Source organism: Diutina rugosa, assembly GCF_008704595.1.
Source record: "Diutina rugosa strain CBS 613 chromosome Unknown scaffold19_size194765, whole genome shotgun sequence".
Classification (NCBI taxonomy): Eukaryota; Fungi; Ascomycota; class Pichiomycetes; order Serinales; family Debaryomycetaceae; genus Diutina; species Diutina rugosa.
Window position 1 is genome coordinate 69,622 of NW_022995152.1, and position 18,360 is coordinate 87,981.

Here is an 18,360-nt window from a genome sequence, read left to right on the forward strand (position 1 = left end):
GGGAGTCGCGGGGGGGTGTAGGCTGTCGTAGCCGTTCAGGGACAACGCCAGCGAGTTGTAGACGCTGCGGCGTTTCGCCCGTTCGTAAGGGTTAGCCAGCGCCATCTTAGGAAGTCGTTTTGCTGGTGGGGTGTGTGTGTGTGGTTTTGGCGGGTGGGGTGTCTGGCGGGGACCGCTATGAGGGAGCGACTGGAATTGACGAGGCGCGGGTTTCGCGATGCACGTCTGTACCATCATTAACAGCCAGCCAGCCACGACGGGGCGGAGAAGCATGCCAGATATAAGGGCAGGGACAGAAGTATTTTTAGAAGCTAGACGGGGTGTAAATTAGCAGCATACGCCGAGAACGATTAGACGAGCGTGGAGATTTAAAGTCTGTTTGTTAAGGATATTAGCTAGACCCAACAATAATCCTGGTTAGGTTAATGCGAACTAACGATGAAGAATAATAGCTTTGGACACGAATTTATGTGAGGGGAAGAGGCTTGGCTTTAATGGCACCCTACAATAGAATATCTTCAGCAGCCGTTTTTACAATTCATTGTAACCGCTAGTGTGACGGTTAGCTCTGGGGGTAAACAAACATACGACCCAAAAATAGCGTGGCGACCGGCGGTTACGTCATTCTTTATATGGTCATAGGTACCACAGACAGCAAGCGCCAGGGTACACCGGAGCAGCAGGGACGAGGACCCGTCAAAGCAACCTACTTACGATTGCTCGAGTACGACTTGTCTTATGATAATACCTATAGTTGTCGCTATATGATTTTTACGGGTACGACGGTTGCTGGCCTGACCTATGATCTACGGGTTCATTTGAAATGAGGTTTAATGAGGATTGCAACCATTGCAATGAGTCCTTGTTATCTGGATCATCAAATTGATGATAGTAACGTTTTCTGAAGTCTGCGATGGCGGTCATTATCTGGTGGCGAAGCTCAGTCTCGTTAGCCGGAGATGATCGTTCCGCAGTGTGCCGGGTGCGAGTCCGTCAGAGCCCGGGACGCCGGAACCGGTGCGGCGTTGAAAAAAACAACCCACACTGGAAGGGCATGTGAGTGTCCCTCAACACTACGACGTCATCCCCGTAAATCTACGACCGCCAAGCCGACTCACAATAGATACACACTACCATAACCCCGGAAACTCACGTGTCATCAACACTACTTTTGCTCATAATCAGGGAAGCAGTCTCCAAATCCTCGGCTGGAGCCCTCCTCGAGTCTCGCTTTTGATTGCGCCGTCCCGGGTCGCCGGAGTTGGTCGTCCGGGCTCATCATCAGCCCCACCTTTGCTGTGAGCGCGCCCCACCAGGCCTAAGCCATCCAGATTTACTCGAGTCCCCTTTGGTCTCTCCACGTGGGCGATCTCCACCTTAAATTAACGAATTTATTATTGTTGTTGATATCAGTAAATTTCCTCGAAGGGCGCCTGCTTGAGGTTAACGCGTGCGACGAGCCTGCCAAAACGCGCTGTCTAGTACACCCACCCGTAGCGCTCGACTCTGTGTGTACCGTATACGATACAACTCCACACGTATCCCTACGCCCGAAAAAAGAAAAGGGCTCTACACAGGACACAGACCGTGGCCGCTCGGCATTTGACGTTTAAAACCTCCCACATATTGTTTAGGTCCATAACCTTGCCCAGCAATCTTTTTGCTCAATTTATATACCGCCACGTTCCGTTGCGCTCTGCCTGGGTATTGCCTCGCCTCGGCTCTTCGCACTGAAAAATCTACCTGAGCGTGCCTCCCCCATCAAATTCTCCTTTTCCAACTCCACGCTCCCGCCACGGTCAAACTACCCGTTAAGTGTTTATTTGTCTAAGCCATGTTGAGAGTGTACGAGGCCCAGGTCATTCTCCAGCTGGCCCAGCAGGTGGCTGCGAGGCTGGCGAAGCATTTGTGCCGCGATGTCGCCGCGGCGTGGCAGACGCTGGTGCCGGCGTCGTGGCTCCGCTCCCAAGACCCGCTGCTGCCAATGTGGGACGAGGCGAAGATGGTGCTGATAAGGGCCCATTCCCAAAAGCCCTCGAGCCCTACTAGTCGCCAGACTCGAGGGTTCCACACCTCGGCGCGCCGCGCTAGCTACACCACCACCGAGGAAGGCGTCGTCGCCAAACCCCGGGTGATTGGCGAAAAACAACGTCCTCGCGGGTTTCAGATGGCCCAAAGCGAGGTCCCTGCCACCAGATTGGAGCGCATCTTCCACTACGGCCAGCTCGCCGCCGGCGTCGGCCTCGGCGCCGCCGCCCAGGGGATCAAAAACTATACCCAGGGGAAAAACCTGCTGATGCGCCTGTTGTTGCTTTCTCCGGATAACATTGAGCGCATGGCGAAGAAGTTTTCTAAGATGAGAGGCGCCGCCTTGAAAATCGGTCAAATGATGCTGATTCAAGACAATTCAATCTTACCCAAAGAAATCCAACAAATCTTGCTTAGAGTGCAAAACCTGGCCCACTACATGCCCACGCAACAGCTTGAAAAAGTGATGCTGGCCGATTTGGGCCGCAACTGGCGGCTGCGATTGTTCGCGCTGTTTGACGACGTCCCCATCGCCGCTGCCTCCATTGGCCAAGTACACACTGCGGTAACTAAAGATTTGACTCCCGTAGTGGTTAAAGTGCAGTACCCCGGTGTGGTGGAACTGATCGACTCCGATTTAAACAACTTGTTGATGCTTTTGACGGCGCTGCTGATGTTGCCCAAGGGGTTATTCTTGGACAAAACCATCGCCAACGCCCGTGTTGAGCTCAAATGGGAGTGTGACTACATCCGCGAGGCGCAAAACTTGATTAGATTCAGAGATATGGTCAAAGACGACCCGGCGTTGGCCGTCCCCAAAGTGTTCCACAACTTGTGTGGCGAACACGTGCTTACTATGGAGCGGATGAGAGGTACCGAAGTGGCCAAAGGCAACTGGGATCAGGCCACCCGCAACCACATCGCCACCACCATCATGAGACTCACCCTCCGCGAAATCGCCGACTTTAAGTTCATGCAAACCGACCCCAACTGGGCTAACTTCTTGTACAATGAGCAGACAAACCAAATCGAGCTCTTGGACTTTGGCGCCGCCCGGGACTTTGGCGACGAATTCGTCAATGATTACGTGCAAGTGTTGCGGGCGGCAGTCAATAAGGACCGCGACGAAGTCGAACGCCTCTCGGTGAAGCTCGGGTTCTTGACCGGGCTCGAACTGAAGGAAATGACCGAGTGTCACGTCGACTCGGTGATGGTGTTGGGTGAAGCCTTCTCCCCCAGCGATAACCACGGCCAAAGCTTTGACTTCAGCAACCAGACCATCACCGACCGCGTCCGGTCCAACATTGGCGTCATGCTCAACGAACGGTTAACCCCGCCCCCAGAAGAAACTTATTCGTTGCACAGAAAATTGCTGGGGGTATACTTATTATGCGCTCGCTTACAGGCCAAGGTGCCCTGCCAAAAATTATTTGAAGAGATTGTGGGCTTGTGATGTACATAGTTGTAATGAGACATGAGGATTATTGAAATTTGTCACATCTGATGGCCATGCTTCAGCATCACCGCGGAGAAGGTCCGAATGCTCACCAGATTGATTGAAAGATAGTGTTTTGACTGTGAATGAGCAAATTTCTATCTAGCTCTGCTTGGTGAGGGGTAAGTATTCACTCACAAAATCACCAGCTGAACATTCCTAAACTTTCCATGTTCCGATTGGCTTTGTTTGATGATCTTATTCAATCAGTTTTAAAGATTGGCATAGCTTGAGCTAGCAGAACTGCCTCGATGATCAATTGAGCGACATTCATTTGCTTTCTTTGACAGCATTTCATTGAAATCGAAATAATAGTGGTTTAAGCATCGCGATAAGCGTGTTGCTGAGTGTCACAGCTCAGTCAATTGAATCAAGCAGTGGTATAACGGCCTGTATATAACATCCCGCGTTGGTCGTCAACTCCTGCATACAAGGTTCTCGCCGCTCGTCTAAAATTATGTCAAATTTTCTTTTCAAGTTTTTTTTGATTATTTTTTTTCCGAAAACAAGTTCTGATCCATATGACACACATAATTGAATCGTGCTAATCATAAAAAAGGCATCAGAACTCACTTAACTCGTCTTATTAGTGGTGAATGCTTATCGCAAAGCCTCTGACCGCAAGTTAGAGATCCAATTTGTTAATCTTTCGCGTTATTCAGAGACTCATGGCAATGCCGACTCTCATCAACCTTACGCGGTTGAGGCCCTTCGAGTTTGCACCTTCCATTGAAGTGCAAATCCAGGACGTGCATAGGCCCACCAGTAGCGCCGTTCTCACCTCCTTAAGCTCGATGCGAATGTGTCATTGTTTAGAGATGTTAAAGCCAGAGCTTCGATCATTGTAATGGTCACACTCATAGCATTTTAGTAATGAACGCAGTATAAGTGCTTCCATCGAAAGTGAACTTGAAGTGAAAATCAGCGCGTGTGCTGTTCTTGACAAGTAGACTACGTGGAATGGTCCAGTACAACAAGTGGCAGACGAAACGAATTCGAAAGAAAAGTCTCAAGATTCTTTCTTCAACTTTAGTGTTAACATGTTTGCACTGTTTATGCCGCTGCTTGTGACGTTAATGATCATAGTTATTGAGGTTAGACTCCTCGTATATGAACAGATGACTGTATGCGAAACTGAGGTGCAAATGCAGAATTTGGCGTCAAAAGTACAAAAGCGATCCCTGTGGAACTGTACTGGGATGCGATGGTACAGATTCTGACTACGTGATAGATGCCTTGACCACGAACTATATCTTACCTATTAGGGTTTCGAATGTTTTGTATTACTACGAATCAATTGGTTTTCATGGATACGACAAGCCTCACACCGGTGCTAAAGTAAGTGGGTGGGTGCTCGATAAATTGTGCCTAGGGCCAACGTCTAGTCGGCAATGTTCTAGCGCAAGAACCCCTTTCTCAGCTTTTGCGGCGCCGCGGGCGTCGGGTCCTGGGGTAACGTCTTTTGCTTTTCCAACTGGGCCTTTTTGTCCTCGAAAAGCTTGATTTGCTTGGCCAACTTGTCCTTCATCTCCTTGTGACGAGCAAACAAATCGGCTTCGGATCTCTGCAACTTCTTTTCCTTTTCCGACACCTTTTGTTGGAACACCGCCTTCATTTCGGCCTCCATCTTTGCCAACTTGGCTTCGTGCAACGCCTTTTCTTCTTCCTGGCGAGAGTATGGGTCGAACTCTCTGAACACCGATTCGTCCTGGTCGATACCCATCCGCAGCAACTTTTCGGTACGGTAGTTTTCGTAGAGGACATTCAGGGTGCGTTCCTTCAATTCTTCCAAGAAGTTGCGGATCAATAACTGGCGCAACTTGATGAAGTCGTTGTGCTCTTCGTTGTCGACCTCGATGACCCCCCAGGGGTACTTACGCCCGCGCACGCGACGACCGTCGGGGGTTTCCACTTCCTTGGTCGACCCCACAACCGCAAACGGGAACTGCTTATATATCTGGCGAGTGATGGCGGTGGTGTCTTCATCCTCGTCAACGTGTTCCGACGGGCGGAACGTCTTGATCCCCTGGTATTCCAAGTCGTCGAGGATACGCAACTTGAATTCGGCGATCTCTTCTTCGGTCAAAGTATCACTTTTGGCGATCACGGGGATAAGGTTCACCTTTTCGTGGACCTGCTTCATGAGGGCGATGTCCAACAGCCGGAGCGAGTGGCCGGTGGGCTCGATAAAGTACAAGAACGCGTGGATGCGTTCGTCGTTGATGGTGGAGCGGTTGATTCTCAGTTCCGCTTCAAGGTAAAGATCGAACCGGTGGTTGATTTCCTCGACAATGGGCTTCCAGGCGTCGTTATTGTTAGTGGATTCGCCAAACCCAGGAGCGGTGATGACGTTGACCTTTAATTTAACCCCCTCTTCTTCAATCTCCGCCGACAGCGTCTTGATGCGCACGCCGACTTCGTCAGCATCGTAGTCAGGCCCGTCGTAGTCCAGCGCCGGCAACACTTCGCGGTTAAAAAGAGTATTGATCAACGTCGCCTTACCGAGGCCGGCCTCGCCTACAGCCATGAGGTTGAGGGAGAACCCACGGCGCACCAGTTTGCGGTGCCATTGTTTGGGTAAGTTGGCGAAGCCGACGTAGCCGTTGAGCTGGCGTTTGATGATCTTGATGTCGGGCACGGGGAGGGTGGGAGTGGCCACACTGGGGATCTCGGGCGTCGACAGCGTGGGCGCAACTTCGGCAGACATGCTCACGAGTTTGGTGTGGGAGGGTACGTGGCTGTTTTTGTTATTGATTTCGAGGGGGCAAAATCACAGTTTTTCGCGCGCGTATTGTGTCACGTGTTCTAGACGAGGACGACAAACGGGCAGAAGACTATGAGTAAACTAAGGGGAAATTAGTTGAGTATTTTTTTTACTATTTGTAGTGTTTCAATACTGATCGATTTGTTTAAATCTATACTGTTTTTCTTGCTAGTTACACACGCGTTGCCCCACATTTTCTTGGACTCACGAGTGGCTAAACATTCTTCGCGAAAACACGAAAAAGTCGAGCCAGTGCACCGGGTATGAGAGGTGAGGCGTATTTCAAATGCTGATCTTGATCTTCGGATCTACGACGCGTTTTCCTGAATTTGAAGACCATGAAACGATCAGTCGATGGTAAGAGTTAATTAACTTGATTGTCATTCACTTTGATAGTAGTAGAGTTTTCACTAGTGCCATTGGTATTGTGCTAGATTGAGTGATCGTTTAGATTTAATAAATCGACTATAGCATTCTACTCACTAACAGTCGTTTCATACTCCAGTGATAGTCAAGACTTATCAAAAGGAATCTATCCCTATGCCTCCTTCTCATCCTTCTTGGAGTCCTTCTCATTCTTGTCATCTTCTTTGTCGTCATCCTTCCCCTCCTTTTCCTCAATTGCTTGTAATTGTTCAAGCAAAAACTGCAACCCCAATTTAGCAAATTCAGTCATGTTTTCCAGTCTCAGCGATAACCCCGTCGAGAACTGGGCCAGGCTCTGGACTTGAGGACCACACCACCCTAAATAGACCGTCCCTACGGTCCGTTCGGTCGCCTCCGGCTGTGTCAGATCACTGCCTAAATGGAGATCGGTACCGGGACCGGCAAACCCCGTTTCCGAAAGGACGTAAGTCAGTCCCAATTCGTACTTGGTAGTGCGGGCCAATTTGAGCGCCACCAGCTGGGAGGGGCCCATAAAGTTATTAATATCATCTTGAGTCCAGCCACTAAGCTTTAGCCGTTGTTTCAACAGGTAAAGAAGCTTACCACCAATATAGAAGTCCAGCGCTCCCGGGACCGAGACCAAGTATGCCGATAACAAACCACCACAGGCAGCTTCGCTGACGGCAAGCGTCTCGCCTCGTCGTCTGAGGATGGCGGCAATGGCGCCGACAAGCCGTTGCACCTCAGGGGGAGGGAACTCAGACATGGTCGCAGCCGTCGCACCCTAACAAACGTATAGTGAATCGTCGCACCCTAACAGAAACCTGTACTAAATTGGTCGCACCCAAAGAATCTTCTAATAAATTTTGCGATGATTGTTTTAACGTGTGTTTCAAGTGTGATGCCTGAAACATGTGATGAAACTTTAAAATCAAAACAATAGGTACTGTCGCTGACTATATTAATGAATATTGTGTAGTCTTGGGTGGCGCTTACTCCGGCTCTTACTCAGCGCGCACTTTTAGTGTTCGCACCAACACTATTGCCACTCACACGCCCCACTCACCACCCTTTCATTTATGAGACAGCTGTCGATCAGATTCAACGCGGGCAAGGTGGCGTTTGACGAGGACACCAAGCGGTGTACGCCGTTGCCGCACAAGGGCTACATAACCATTGTCCCGGGCACGGACGATCCTGATTTCCTTCAGTTTACTTGGAAGTGCAAAGACGCCACCGCCGGCGGCGCCGTTGAGCCGGACGAGTTGGTGCTTATCCCCGGCGACGTCACTTTCAAACACGTCAAAAGCTGTACCACCGGCCGGGTGGTGGCGTTGACGTTTTTGAGCTCCGGGGCTAAGCACTTGTACTGGTTGCAAGACGTGGGCGATATCGACAATTTGGCGTTGTTGACGCCGAAGGATGAGGCGATTTTGAAAGACGTGGTCGAGGCCGTCGCCCTCGACGACGACGACGAGTAAGTATGCCGTATAATAGAAAGTCTTTTGTCGTATGACTAACAACTTAGTGAAGAAATGGAGACACCACCGGCGACTAAGTCCGGGACCATCACTTCTGAAACACGTTCTGAAACAATCGGTTCTGAAACACCATCTCAAACACCATCTCAAACCACCACGTCGTTTCGGCGCCATCCCATACACGAGATTGGCGATGTCCTCACCCCCGCCGAGATCGAGCGCCATCTCCTGCGGCTCACCCCCGCCGAGCTCCAGCAGAAATACGGCCACTTAATCCCCGAGCTGATGTCGGCCTCAGTGCACGATATCATGGAGCTTGTTCGGTGTGGGTTCTTCCATCAGGCGCAGGCGCGCCTCTCACAGCTGGTGGCGGGCCCTGGCGCCGCCGTCGTCGCCGGCGCCGTCGGCTACCTGCCTGAGGGCGCCGGCGTCGAGGCGATGCTCCGGGGTATCAGACACCAACAACATAAACCCGGCCCCACCGACGATAACAGCCACCAGGACACAACGAAGGACACAAACGAAGATAGCCAATAAGGCACTCGGAACTACATAGCATAGTCGCTACGCATAATCGTCGATACGGCTCCAGCAATAGCCGGAACAATAGGCGCCAACCGCGCACAATAACCCGTAAATAATATAGCCGCTACCGCACTTTTCCCCCAGTGACCACCCCAGTTTAGGCGCCGGCGCCAGCGCCAGCGCCAGCGCCAGCGCTCTCGACGCGCGCGCAGCCCGCACTGTATACACGGTACGCGCGCTTAGGTGAGCCTTTTAGCCACCCGGGGCTCTGCTGCTCGGCGCCTTTTAGCCACCCGGGGCTCTGCTGCTCGGCGCGTGTAATTATAGGGGCTGCTGTCAAACACACCCACGATTTAAAACGGAAAAAAAAAAAAGCTTGGCAGGTACCGTAAGCAACCTATATCGGCCTGTAGCCCGTGGTAACAGCCCCCCCACTGCGCCCTTTCGTGGCGAGTGGGGGCCGCACCCCACTAGACACCAGCCGCTACTGTTTTGCGGTGGTTTCCTCCGTAGGCTCCAGGCCCTCGCAATTATCGCTCGGGGGTGTCGGCGCAGCTTCGACCGAGGGCAAGTGAGGCTTTGGCCCTTGCCCCCCCAAAAATACCCAAAAAAAGCATGAGTCGAGGGGGGGCTTATCCCGGAAAAGGGGCGCGGTGGAGACATTATCGGTGGTCCCTCAAATAGCGCCAAACCCCACCAACCGGTGAATACATATACACATATTTAATACCTACAATACATTGAGGTCTCCCTTTGCCTACTACTTCCACGACTACTACTTCCAGGTCCCAATCGCAGAAAGTAAGGGAGCCAGACTTGCCCTGTTTCCCAGTCATTCCTCCCACCGACTACCTAATTAATTGGCTCCAATAACTTCCTGGTGAAGTCATTAGTGGTACTACCTGTCTACTGTTTCATTGCTACCATTTTCCCGTCAGTTTCCTGTCCTTCCTTGCCTCCTTTATTGCCCGCTTCCTTTTGTGTTTGTTGCTTCGTGCGCCGAGTAAATGTTCGCCATGCTAGGGCGAGAAAATTGTGCGACCCGACCCCACCGTCGCTGCCACCTCCACGACACGACCCCCGCCACTGCCAGAGCCATGAGGCTGCCGCTCCCGCTCATCGCGTGCTTGGGGATGCTCTTGGCAGCGCTCATCGCCGTGCTGTACGTGCAACCGCTCCAGGGGCTGGACGCCCCGGGGTGCACCGTCCCCTACATGAACCCGGGCTACCTGAGAGTGGTGGCGTTCGACACCTCCCACACCGCCTACGCCCGGAAGTATCTGCTATACTTGTACCGCGAGGAAGACGTCGACCCGGTGCCCCCGCAACACGACGAAGGCTTCGCCATGCTCGACGGGGTGCCCCTCTTGTTTATCCCGGGCAACGCCGGGCTGTTCCGCCAGGTGCGGTCGCTAGCGGCCAAGCTCGCCGATACCTATTTCGGGCACTATCAACATGACGCTAAGACGAACCCGCAAGCTCGAAATTATGATGTTTTCACCGCCGATTTTAACGAGGATTTCACCGCGTTCCACGGCCGCACCATGCTTGACCAGGCCGAGTACCTCAATGAGGCGGTAAAATTCATTTTGAGTCTTTATCTGAATAACCACGACCCGCCGCAACTGGTGGTGATTGTGGGACACTCAATGGGGGGCGTGGTGGCCAGAGCCATGGTCACATTACCCAATTACGTTCCGGGGTCGATCAATACTATCGTCACCCTAGCCAGTCCCCACGCCGCTTCCCCGTTAACATTTGACGGCGACCTTATCCGCTTATACTCCAGCATTGACCGGTTCTGGTACGACGGCTACGATGAGTCCCTCAACGGGTCAGTGGCCCACGCTCGTCTCGCCAACGTCTCCCTCATATCCATCACCGGTGGCATGTTGGACGATACTCTACCGGCAGACTACACCACCCTCGCAGCGATGGTGCCTGCCACCAATGGCTTTACTGCCTACACCACGGGTATCACCGAGGTGTGGTCCCCCATCGACCATTTGGCCATCGTGTGGTGCGACCAGCTCCGCCACCGCCTCGCCCGCGCCCTCCTAGACATCGTCGACGTCTCCGCCCCTCAACGCACCTATTCTCTCGACAAGCGGATGTCGATCTTCCGCCAGCATTTACTCTCAGGTTTTGAGGACTACGCCACCCAGGATAAGCTTGTCCACCATTATAACCACACCTTCAACGTCAAACGCGACGATATCGACGCCTCGACCCAGTTCCTGGTCGCCGAACAACACCCCGGCCACCACGTGACGGTGTTTGACGTTGCCAACAACACCGACTTTGTCATGCTCACCTCGGTACCGCCGACAGTATGGCCGGAATTCGTTGCCAACCACTACATCAACCCCTCCGTACTCCTTTGCAGAGCAACCAACACCTCCCGCGCCGACTACGACGTCTCTACTCGTCGTCAACCGACGGTCGTCCAACAGTGTATTGACGTGCTGCTTGACTATAACGTGGTGCCTAACCCGCACCATCCGTTGAAATCATCAGCGTTGGGCGGGGAAACCTCTCCGTACTTCGCCATCCAGTATAACCTGCTGGCCCTCGCCGAGTGGGACACGGTGGTGGTGTTTGACCGCTTAACTCCGAGCGACGACGATGCTGTGCTTCAAGCCCAGAGCTACCCGTCGAACCCTCCCCACTATACCATCAGCGGAGGGCTTGCGGCGTTAGCCTGGGGACAACTGATAACGCTTCCAGCGGATAGACCGATGGTTCTGGAAGTGGCAGTACCAGGAGCGTGGTCGCTGATCTTGGCCTATAACGTCATCTTCCGCCCTAAACTACGCCACGGGTCGCTGTGGCTGATGGTACGTCAATGGGGCACCGAACCCTACGAGACCAAATGGCACGTCGACGGCGATTTGTCTTCGTTAGTGATTACTAAGCATGGCATTGCTCCCTACACCCCCTTCCGAGTGACGGAAAAGACCGACCACGGCGTCAACTTCCAGATCTGGCAGCTGCTGCCGCTGGAGGCCCTTGAGGTTCATGTCAGAGTCAACTGGTGGGTATCGCTTAGACTCCTTGTGTTGCGCTACCGGCTCGCCCTCGTCGCCATCTGCGTGCTGATCCTGTTGGCGGTGATGTGCTGCCAGATCAGAGTGTATCAGACCACCCACCGCTGGCCCGATTTCGTCCAGGCGATGGCCTATTTGGTGACTCCCCCCGTGCTCATTGCGGTGATGGTCACCTTAATCATCCTCACTCCCCTCACCAAAGTCCTGTGGATCCAGGAGGCGCTCGACCTCATCGACCCCGTGGTCCTCCGCGACCCCAACGACATCAACCTCCTGCTCCGCCGCGACTACCGCCTCAACTCGTTCTACCTCGGGTTGGAGGAGTCGTTTTTGTGGTTTTTGGGCCCGATGTTCTTCACCATTGGTGTCGGGCTAGTGTACCTGCTGGCATTAGTGATCTCGCTCCTTGGCTCGGGTCTTCGTCGCGGGTTCCGCCGGGTCATGCCTACGCCAACGGAAGAGCCGAAACCGCTCGCCGAGGTGGAAATCCGCCTGAAACTGCTGCCGCTGGTGGCAGCGCTGGTGTGGCTGCGCCGCCGCACGATCGTCATGGGGACGATGATCGTGTTGGTGCCGTTCTACCTCCCCTACCTGGTGGTCTACGTCGCCTGCGTCGTCATCCAGGCCCTCAAAGTGTGCCGCTACGCCATCACCGAGCTGGCGCTGAACTACCACTACCAAATGACGTTGCTCATGGTGATGCTCTGGACACTACCCGTCAACATCCCCATCTTGGTGGTGTTTGTCCACAACATCGCCGTCAACTGGACGACGCCGTTTTCATCTCACCACAACTTGTTGCTGATTTTACCCATACTTATCGTCACCCGGCTCGGGTCGATCCCCAACTTTGGCAAGAACACGTACACCCGGGTGGTGGTGGGCTACTTGGCCTACTGCATCGGCTACTGCGTCGTCTACGGCGTCCGCCACACGTTCTGGATCCACCACTTGGTTAATGCTTTGTGCTGTCTTCTCATCTTTGGCTACATCGACCCCCGCTAATTTACTACCATAGACGCTCCTAATAGATGATAACCAAACACGACGTAGAGCTTTGGCTTTCATATACTCTTATGACGAAGCCCAGGCATCAGGAACATGATATAGTCTGATTCCTGTGATGTTAAAGGCACTAGTTTTTATTTCATTTCTGCAAATGCTATTCATTAAGGGATAATTGTAAATATGCTTTGCTTCAGTCATTTTATCATGTACTAAAGGGAACGACTCCAATAATCAAATCTTTCCTAGATGTAGAACTTGTCTAGATCTTTCTCACTAAAGAAATTTTTGTTATGAAAAAAGGATTATCTGATAGTAGTTACAAACCAGGTTTATAGCAAAGATGCCATTCAACACAGATAGAGTTTTGATCCCATTGGCTATTTATGACAAACCAAAACATCAACAAACAATTTGATTACCACTGATTTATCATATATCTCCTATCTTCCATTTGCTAGAGAGTTATCCGTGCGGTGTTAGAGTGGCAAGTTCGCACGGGCACGTGCTGCCATTAACCCCTGAAATCGCGATCGAGCGATTGTCTCACTCCATATACACAAATATGTCCGGAGGCAAAGGTAAGGCTGGTTCTTCCGAGAAAGCGTCCACGTCGAGATCGGCTAAGGCCGGGTTAACGTTCCCCGTCGGTCGTGTCCACAGATTGTTGAGAAAAGGCAACTACGCCCAGAGAATTGGGTCGGGCGCCCCCGTGTACTTGACGTCCGTGTTGGAGTATTTGACCGCCGAAATCTTGGAATTGGCCGGTAATGCTGCTAGAGACAACAAGAAGTCGAGAATTATCCCCAGACACTTGCAATTGGCCATCAGAAACGATGAGGAATTGAACAAGTTGCTTGGGCACGTCACCATTGCTCAAGGTGGTGTCTTGCCGAACATCCACCAATCGTTGTTGCCCGCCAAGTCGGGTAAGCCCGAAAAGGGGGCTCAGTCCCAGGAGGTTTGAGCCAGTGTTCTAGTGAATTATACCATGATCCCGTGAGATTTCTGTAGTGCCAATTACCACCAATTGTCATCCGAGTAGTCTATAAATCTCTTTCGCCACTTCAATCAAATTGAGTTATTTTCAAATGAATCGAATCAGTTATAATTGCCACCTCATTCCAATCAATTGTATCTTGTTAAATGAGGGTACACTGCTGGCGTAATCTTTCTCCATTTTCACTTCTGAGTGCGTATTGATCTCTCTAAGTTGATTTGTAATAATCTATATATGAAGTGAATGCTATTCGTAATTCGTTATGAGTCGTCGCCACAGACGAGACAAGTCCAGTGAGGCTTGGCTTTACCTCCGTTAAGCTTTATTGAACAACCCTGGTGGTATCCATGGCCACAGGCAAATACCACCGCCACCGAGTTTCTCGTCACCACCATCGTTTCCTGAGTGACAGGCCCCGGTAGAATTGAACGTAGATGACGCTGTTCCCAAGCAACGTACTGGCTATTAGACTCCCAAAGGGGTTTAGTACAATAGGTACAGTGGTCACATTTCACCACCATCCCTTTAAGAGTGTTAGCCCTGAGAATACGCTGACTATTGCCAATCAGCGCCCCAAGCATGCGGAGAGAAATACCCAGCAATTCCAGTTCGTACGAGTACAGCACCACCACTTCCTGAAGTACTCCTCGAACACTAGCAAGCTGAGCGTTAGTGGTTTGGCCTAAAAATTGTTGGAGCACAGTAATGAACATCGACGGCTGGTCAGGATCAGTAATGGTCTGACGGCTATCCACCGAATTGATCTCACGGAAACACTCGTGGATGGCTTTGACCACTTCAGGGTGGGTATGGGTATGGTCGACTAAGCGATTGATGAGCTTAAGCCACTCGTCAGGGTGGTGACAGTGGCTCATAGCGTGGCCAAGTACGCGTTGAAACACCACTGGCTCTTCTTTGTCATCAATGCTTTGGGATACTAAAGCTAATAACTGGTCAAAGTCATCGGTTAACAATGCCACTGCATCAAGATGGTTATCTTTGAGTAGTTGGGGGGTGACATCATCGGCTTCAATTCTCCCTTGGTAGCGTTTAACCACTTCGTATACGGTATTAGCGTTGTCAAACTCACTGGCTAGGCGAACGTAGACACCCACTAAAGCTGGCGGTACCGGCGAAAGCTGTTGGAGGTAAATGTACTGCTTTTCCGGCAGCAATTGTGTCAATTGCTCATGAAGCTGAGGGGCATACTTTGATACCATCGCCACCAACGCCTCGAGATCAGTGGCCACAAGCTCTGGGAAATGGGTAGAGATCGTATGGCAGAGGGCCAGTCGTTGAGTGGGGTGAGGACGGGTATGGATGAATGCAGTTTCCAACATTTGCCCCATCATTTGCGGTCCCAGCTGGCATTTAAGCAGCATCTCCAATGCCTTACCGTAGTGGCCTTGACTGCGGTATACACCGGCTAATACTCCATAAAATTGACTCAGTTTCAATTGAGTTTCAAGCTGTTCTGTATGCTTTGGGTGGTAGACGGAAAGCATCGACTGGAGGGCAAGCTCGACATCGGGGTCAGCTCCTCCACTACTGGTTAAAGTATCGACGACCTTAGTCATTGCCAGCTCCGAGAGCCGCAAAAATTGCGAGTATTTAGGGTAGTTTCTTCCTAAAAATATCGCTAAATTAGTGCGATCGCTTTCAGTAAATTTGGTATCGGTATCGAAGATATCAAGCAACGCATCGACCACGTACTGGCGCAGAAGCGGACCTTGATTCGAGTAGGAGTCCTCAAAGAACGCGTTAAGAGTGCGGAGCATTTGCCGGCTATCAAGATGCAAGAACCGCGTGAGATAAGGGAAAAGTGCCTCGTTGGGTTCGTTGGTATTATCCACTGAATGGTCAGCAAATACCACCCCCACCACTGCTTTTTTAGCAGCTTCTTCTTCCGCAGGATCAGCAATAAACTGGTCAGTGGGGTACTGTCGTCCGGTAAGGATATACAGCATATAGGTGAACACCTGGGACAGTCCTGGCTTCGCTTCCTTATAGAAGCGAAGTAAAGGAGTGGTATAGTCGTGCAATAACCGCGTCCACACGTACACGAGGCACTCCTCCAATTGGTGTTCGTGGGCTAGTTGGATGGTCAAGTCGATATCGAGGCTGGTGAGGTCAACACTGGTGAGAATCTCAGTGAGGAGTACCCCTTCACGATTGACGACGTAAAAGCGAACGAGGGCTTGAAGAACTTCTGGAGTAAGTGACGTGATCGCTCCACTAAGAATATAAGGCTCAATTAATGGGAAAAAGTAGTCGGGTTCACTACGGTCAAACCACCGTTGAAGTACTTGCTCACCTTCAGTAACGGCACCATCGGCCATTAAATCGGCTACTATCGCCACCACCAGTTCAAGGGGTACTTCAAGATCATCCAGTACGAGAATACGAAGCAAAAACGGACGAAGTTGGTGGTGTCTCGTCGCCAAATCGCGTTCAACGCCAAATAAAGTGACCACGGCATCGTCGTCTAAGTTATAGAGCTCTCGTACAATGGTAAACGCGTCGTGGTATCGCAGCTGCGATAACAACTGACCGATCCAGTCGGCCCAATTGAGCACGTAGCCAATCTCCACCGTGTTGTCGACAAGCCGTACCACCCTCTGTTTGCACACCGTAAGCGCCAGCACTTGTTGGTTGGTGGTTGCGTTATTGATTGAAGGCAGTGGCAGAAGCGATATAGGGGTAGGCGATACCGTTTGCGAGTGGCCGTGGCGTATCCCTTGAGTAACAACTTCCCTAAGCTTTCCATCATAGTAAAGGACAACAAACAGAGACGGTGTACCTGCTAAAAGCAATTGAGGTGAGATCCATCGACATATAGTCACCGACCCTTCAGAGGCTCGCCACCGAGCCGTCTTGGTCATCGTCACTGGTGGCAGTGCTTTATCTTTATCCTTAGCTTCCTGGAGAATCAGCAGCCAGTTGGGAGGAATGTGACGGTTATTCACTTCGGCTACCGTCACCGTATCGTTCCACAGATAACATAAACGGGCATTAACCACATCGGCAGTATCGCGAGAACGCGTACAGGGGAGCCAATCAACGCTACCACGAGAAGCAGGACCGGCGGTCCTTTCCACTGACCACACGGGTCGAATGTGAGCTTTAGTAGGGATGTTTAGCGATAATACCAGCATCACCGTGAGCTTAGTTCGCGTCAATATCGCTATGACTCCCGTATCATCAGTTATCTGGTGAGTAAGGCCTAGCGGCAAAACAGCTGCCGCCAAGATATCAAACTTAGCATTAACGTGATTAGCATCGTTAGTGCCAAACACTTTTGTCAGAATTGTAGGAAATTGCCGCTCACTGGAAAATAGTGTCAGGTAGCTGGTACGCACCAAATGGTGGTAAAACACGAGCCCCAGACGATCAGTACACACCATCTGAGTATGTGAATGATGGAGGAACATTATTTGGTCAATGGGCACGGCGACGTGGCCCAGAGCCGCTTGCGAGAACCGGTGCTTTAATGTGGTGGGAGCAATCACGTGCCAGGGGCTCTGGTTATCAGATGAGAACAGAGGCAAGTGCCATACTAGCACGTAGCCGTTAGCATAGCCCACGGCGACCATATCGCCGTCGGCGCTGGTGGCAAGCGCAGTGACCGCCACTGACTCCGTATGCGCCGATTCAAGCTTAAACCGAAGCTGCTGGCGATAATCAAAGCCAAACACTGTTCCCTGGCTGAAACCAACGAGGATATGGGTGGCATTGGCGGCGAATTGAGCGACGGCGCCGTAGGAACCGGTGTATAGCGAAAGCTGGTGGGTAACGTTCTCCGCGGTGGCAAAGTGGACGGGGCGGTCAGGGTAGTGGCTGATGCGGTTCAGCGACGGTTTCGGAGACGGAGCAACCGGTTTGGCTCGGGCATGGCGGGTGGTGTCGCTGAGCTGGCGCTGGTCAAACCGGTCCAGGGTGGGCATTAACACAGACCGGGGGCGCGATCGCAGAGATAATTGATAAGCAACACCCTATAAAGGGATTTAAGAAAATGATCATAAATGAGATCAAAGTAATGGATAGCAATTGAATAGGGACATGCTTTATGATGGAATTGGTTTTCTATGAAAGGTCATGTTAACAGGGTTTTTTTCATGGTAAATTGAAGGTGTGTGAGGACTTGTATCAAACTAGCTTATGGATATCATTATCGAAAGACAAGTATGAAATTGGAAGACATATATGAAATAAATTCCTGAGGAGGATGAATCCTCCAGCAGTGGTTGGTTATCTCAAACATGCTGATACTTCTCATAGACTGAACGCAGAATGTGTCTTGATCTGCTTAATTTGGTGGAATTGAAGGAGACGAGTAAAATAGAAGTTGAAATCCATTTGCATATATGTCATGATCTTTATTGGTGTTCAACCTAAGCTGGTGTCGGGTGCTACAGGTCCACTTCTCTAGCAATTGAAGACGAAGGTTGTTTGTACTGATAAGTTTGACGACGCCGGCCATTTCACCGCATTGTGTCGTCCGAAGAAGTGGTGTGGGGCATACCGAGCCCTGCCTTAGAAGTTGACACCACCATAAATCCAAAGTCCTGCTGAGCTAAAATTCTTTGAGATTTATGGTAGATACCAATGTCTATTTCAATATTATTGAC

General features: G+C 51.3%; 7 protein-coding genes across 7 annotated transcripts; 4 read left to right on the forward strand and 3 right to left on the reverse strand. All coding sequences in view use genetic code 12, as the record gives it.

Annotated features, from left to right (window-relative positions):
• Window positions 1-1,834: 1,834 nt before the first annotated feature.
• Window positions 1,835-3,481, forward strand: ABC1 (protein kinase; the record flags this gene model as incomplete). The annotated part of the gene is made up of 1 exon (XM_034155940.1): window positions 1,835-3,481. The coding sequence occupies one exon, from the start codon at window positions 1,835-1,837 to the stop codon at window positions 3,479-3,481; it is 1,647 nt and encodes a 548-aa protein (XP_034011975.1).
• A 1,438-nt stretch (window positions 3,482-4,919) lies between these two features.
• CDC3 (septin) lies at window positions 4,920-6,230 on the reverse strand (the record flags this gene model as incomplete). The annotated part of the gene is made up of 1 exon (XM_034155941.1): window positions 4,920-6,230. One exon carries the CDS (start codon window positions 6,228-6,230, stop codon window positions 4,920-4,922), a length of 1,311 nt encoding a protein of 436 aa, XP_034011976.1.
• A 595-nt stretch (window positions 6,231-6,825) lies between these two features.
• DIURU_003205 (uncharacterized protein) lies at window positions 6,826-7,440 on the reverse strand (the record flags this gene model as incomplete). The annotated part of the gene is made up of 1 exon (XM_034155942.1): window positions 6,826-7,440. One exon carries the CDS (start codon window positions 7,438-7,440, stop codon window positions 6,826-6,828), a length of 615 nt encoding a protein of 204 aa, XP_034011977.1.
• Window positions 7,441-7,753: 313 nt separating this feature from the next.
• Window positions 7,754-8,155, forward strand: DIURU_003206 (proteasome regulatory particle lid subunit; the record flags this gene model as incomplete). Its single annotated transcript, XM_034155943.1, has 1 exon — window positions 7,754-8,155. One exon carries the CDS (start codon window positions 7,754-7,756, stop codon window positions 8,153-8,155), a length of 402 nt encoding a protein of 133 aa, XP_034011978.1.
• Window positions 8,156-9,777: 1,622 nt separating this feature from the next.
• On the forward strand, window positions 9,778-12,732 carry DIURU_003207 (uncharacterized protein; the record flags this gene model as incomplete). Its single annotated transcript, XM_034155944.1, has 1 exon — window positions 9,778-12,732. The coding sequence occupies one exon, from the start codon at window positions 9,778-9,780 to the stop codon at window positions 12,730-12,732; it is 2,955 nt and encodes a 984-aa protein (XP_034011979.1).
• Window positions 12,733-13,297: 565 nt separating this feature from the next.
• On the forward strand, window positions 13,298-13,699 carry HTA2 (histone H2A; the record flags this gene model as incomplete). Its single annotated transcript, XM_034155945.1, has 1 exon — window positions 13,298-13,699. One exon carries the CDS (start codon window positions 13,298-13,300, stop codon window positions 13,697-13,699), a length of 402 nt encoding a protein of 133 aa, XP_034011980.1.
• A 293-nt stretch (window positions 13,700-13,992) lies between these two features.
• Window positions 13,993-17,676, reverse strand: VPS8 (CORVET complex membrane-binding subunit; the record flags this gene model as incomplete). Its single annotated transcript, XM_034155946.1, has 1 exon — window positions 13,993-17,676. One exon carries the CDS (start codon window positions 17,674-17,676, stop codon window positions 13,993-13,995), a length of 3,684 nt encoding a protein of 1,227 aa, XP_034011981.1.
• Between the last annotated feature and the right edge of the window lie 684 nt (window positions 17,677-18,360).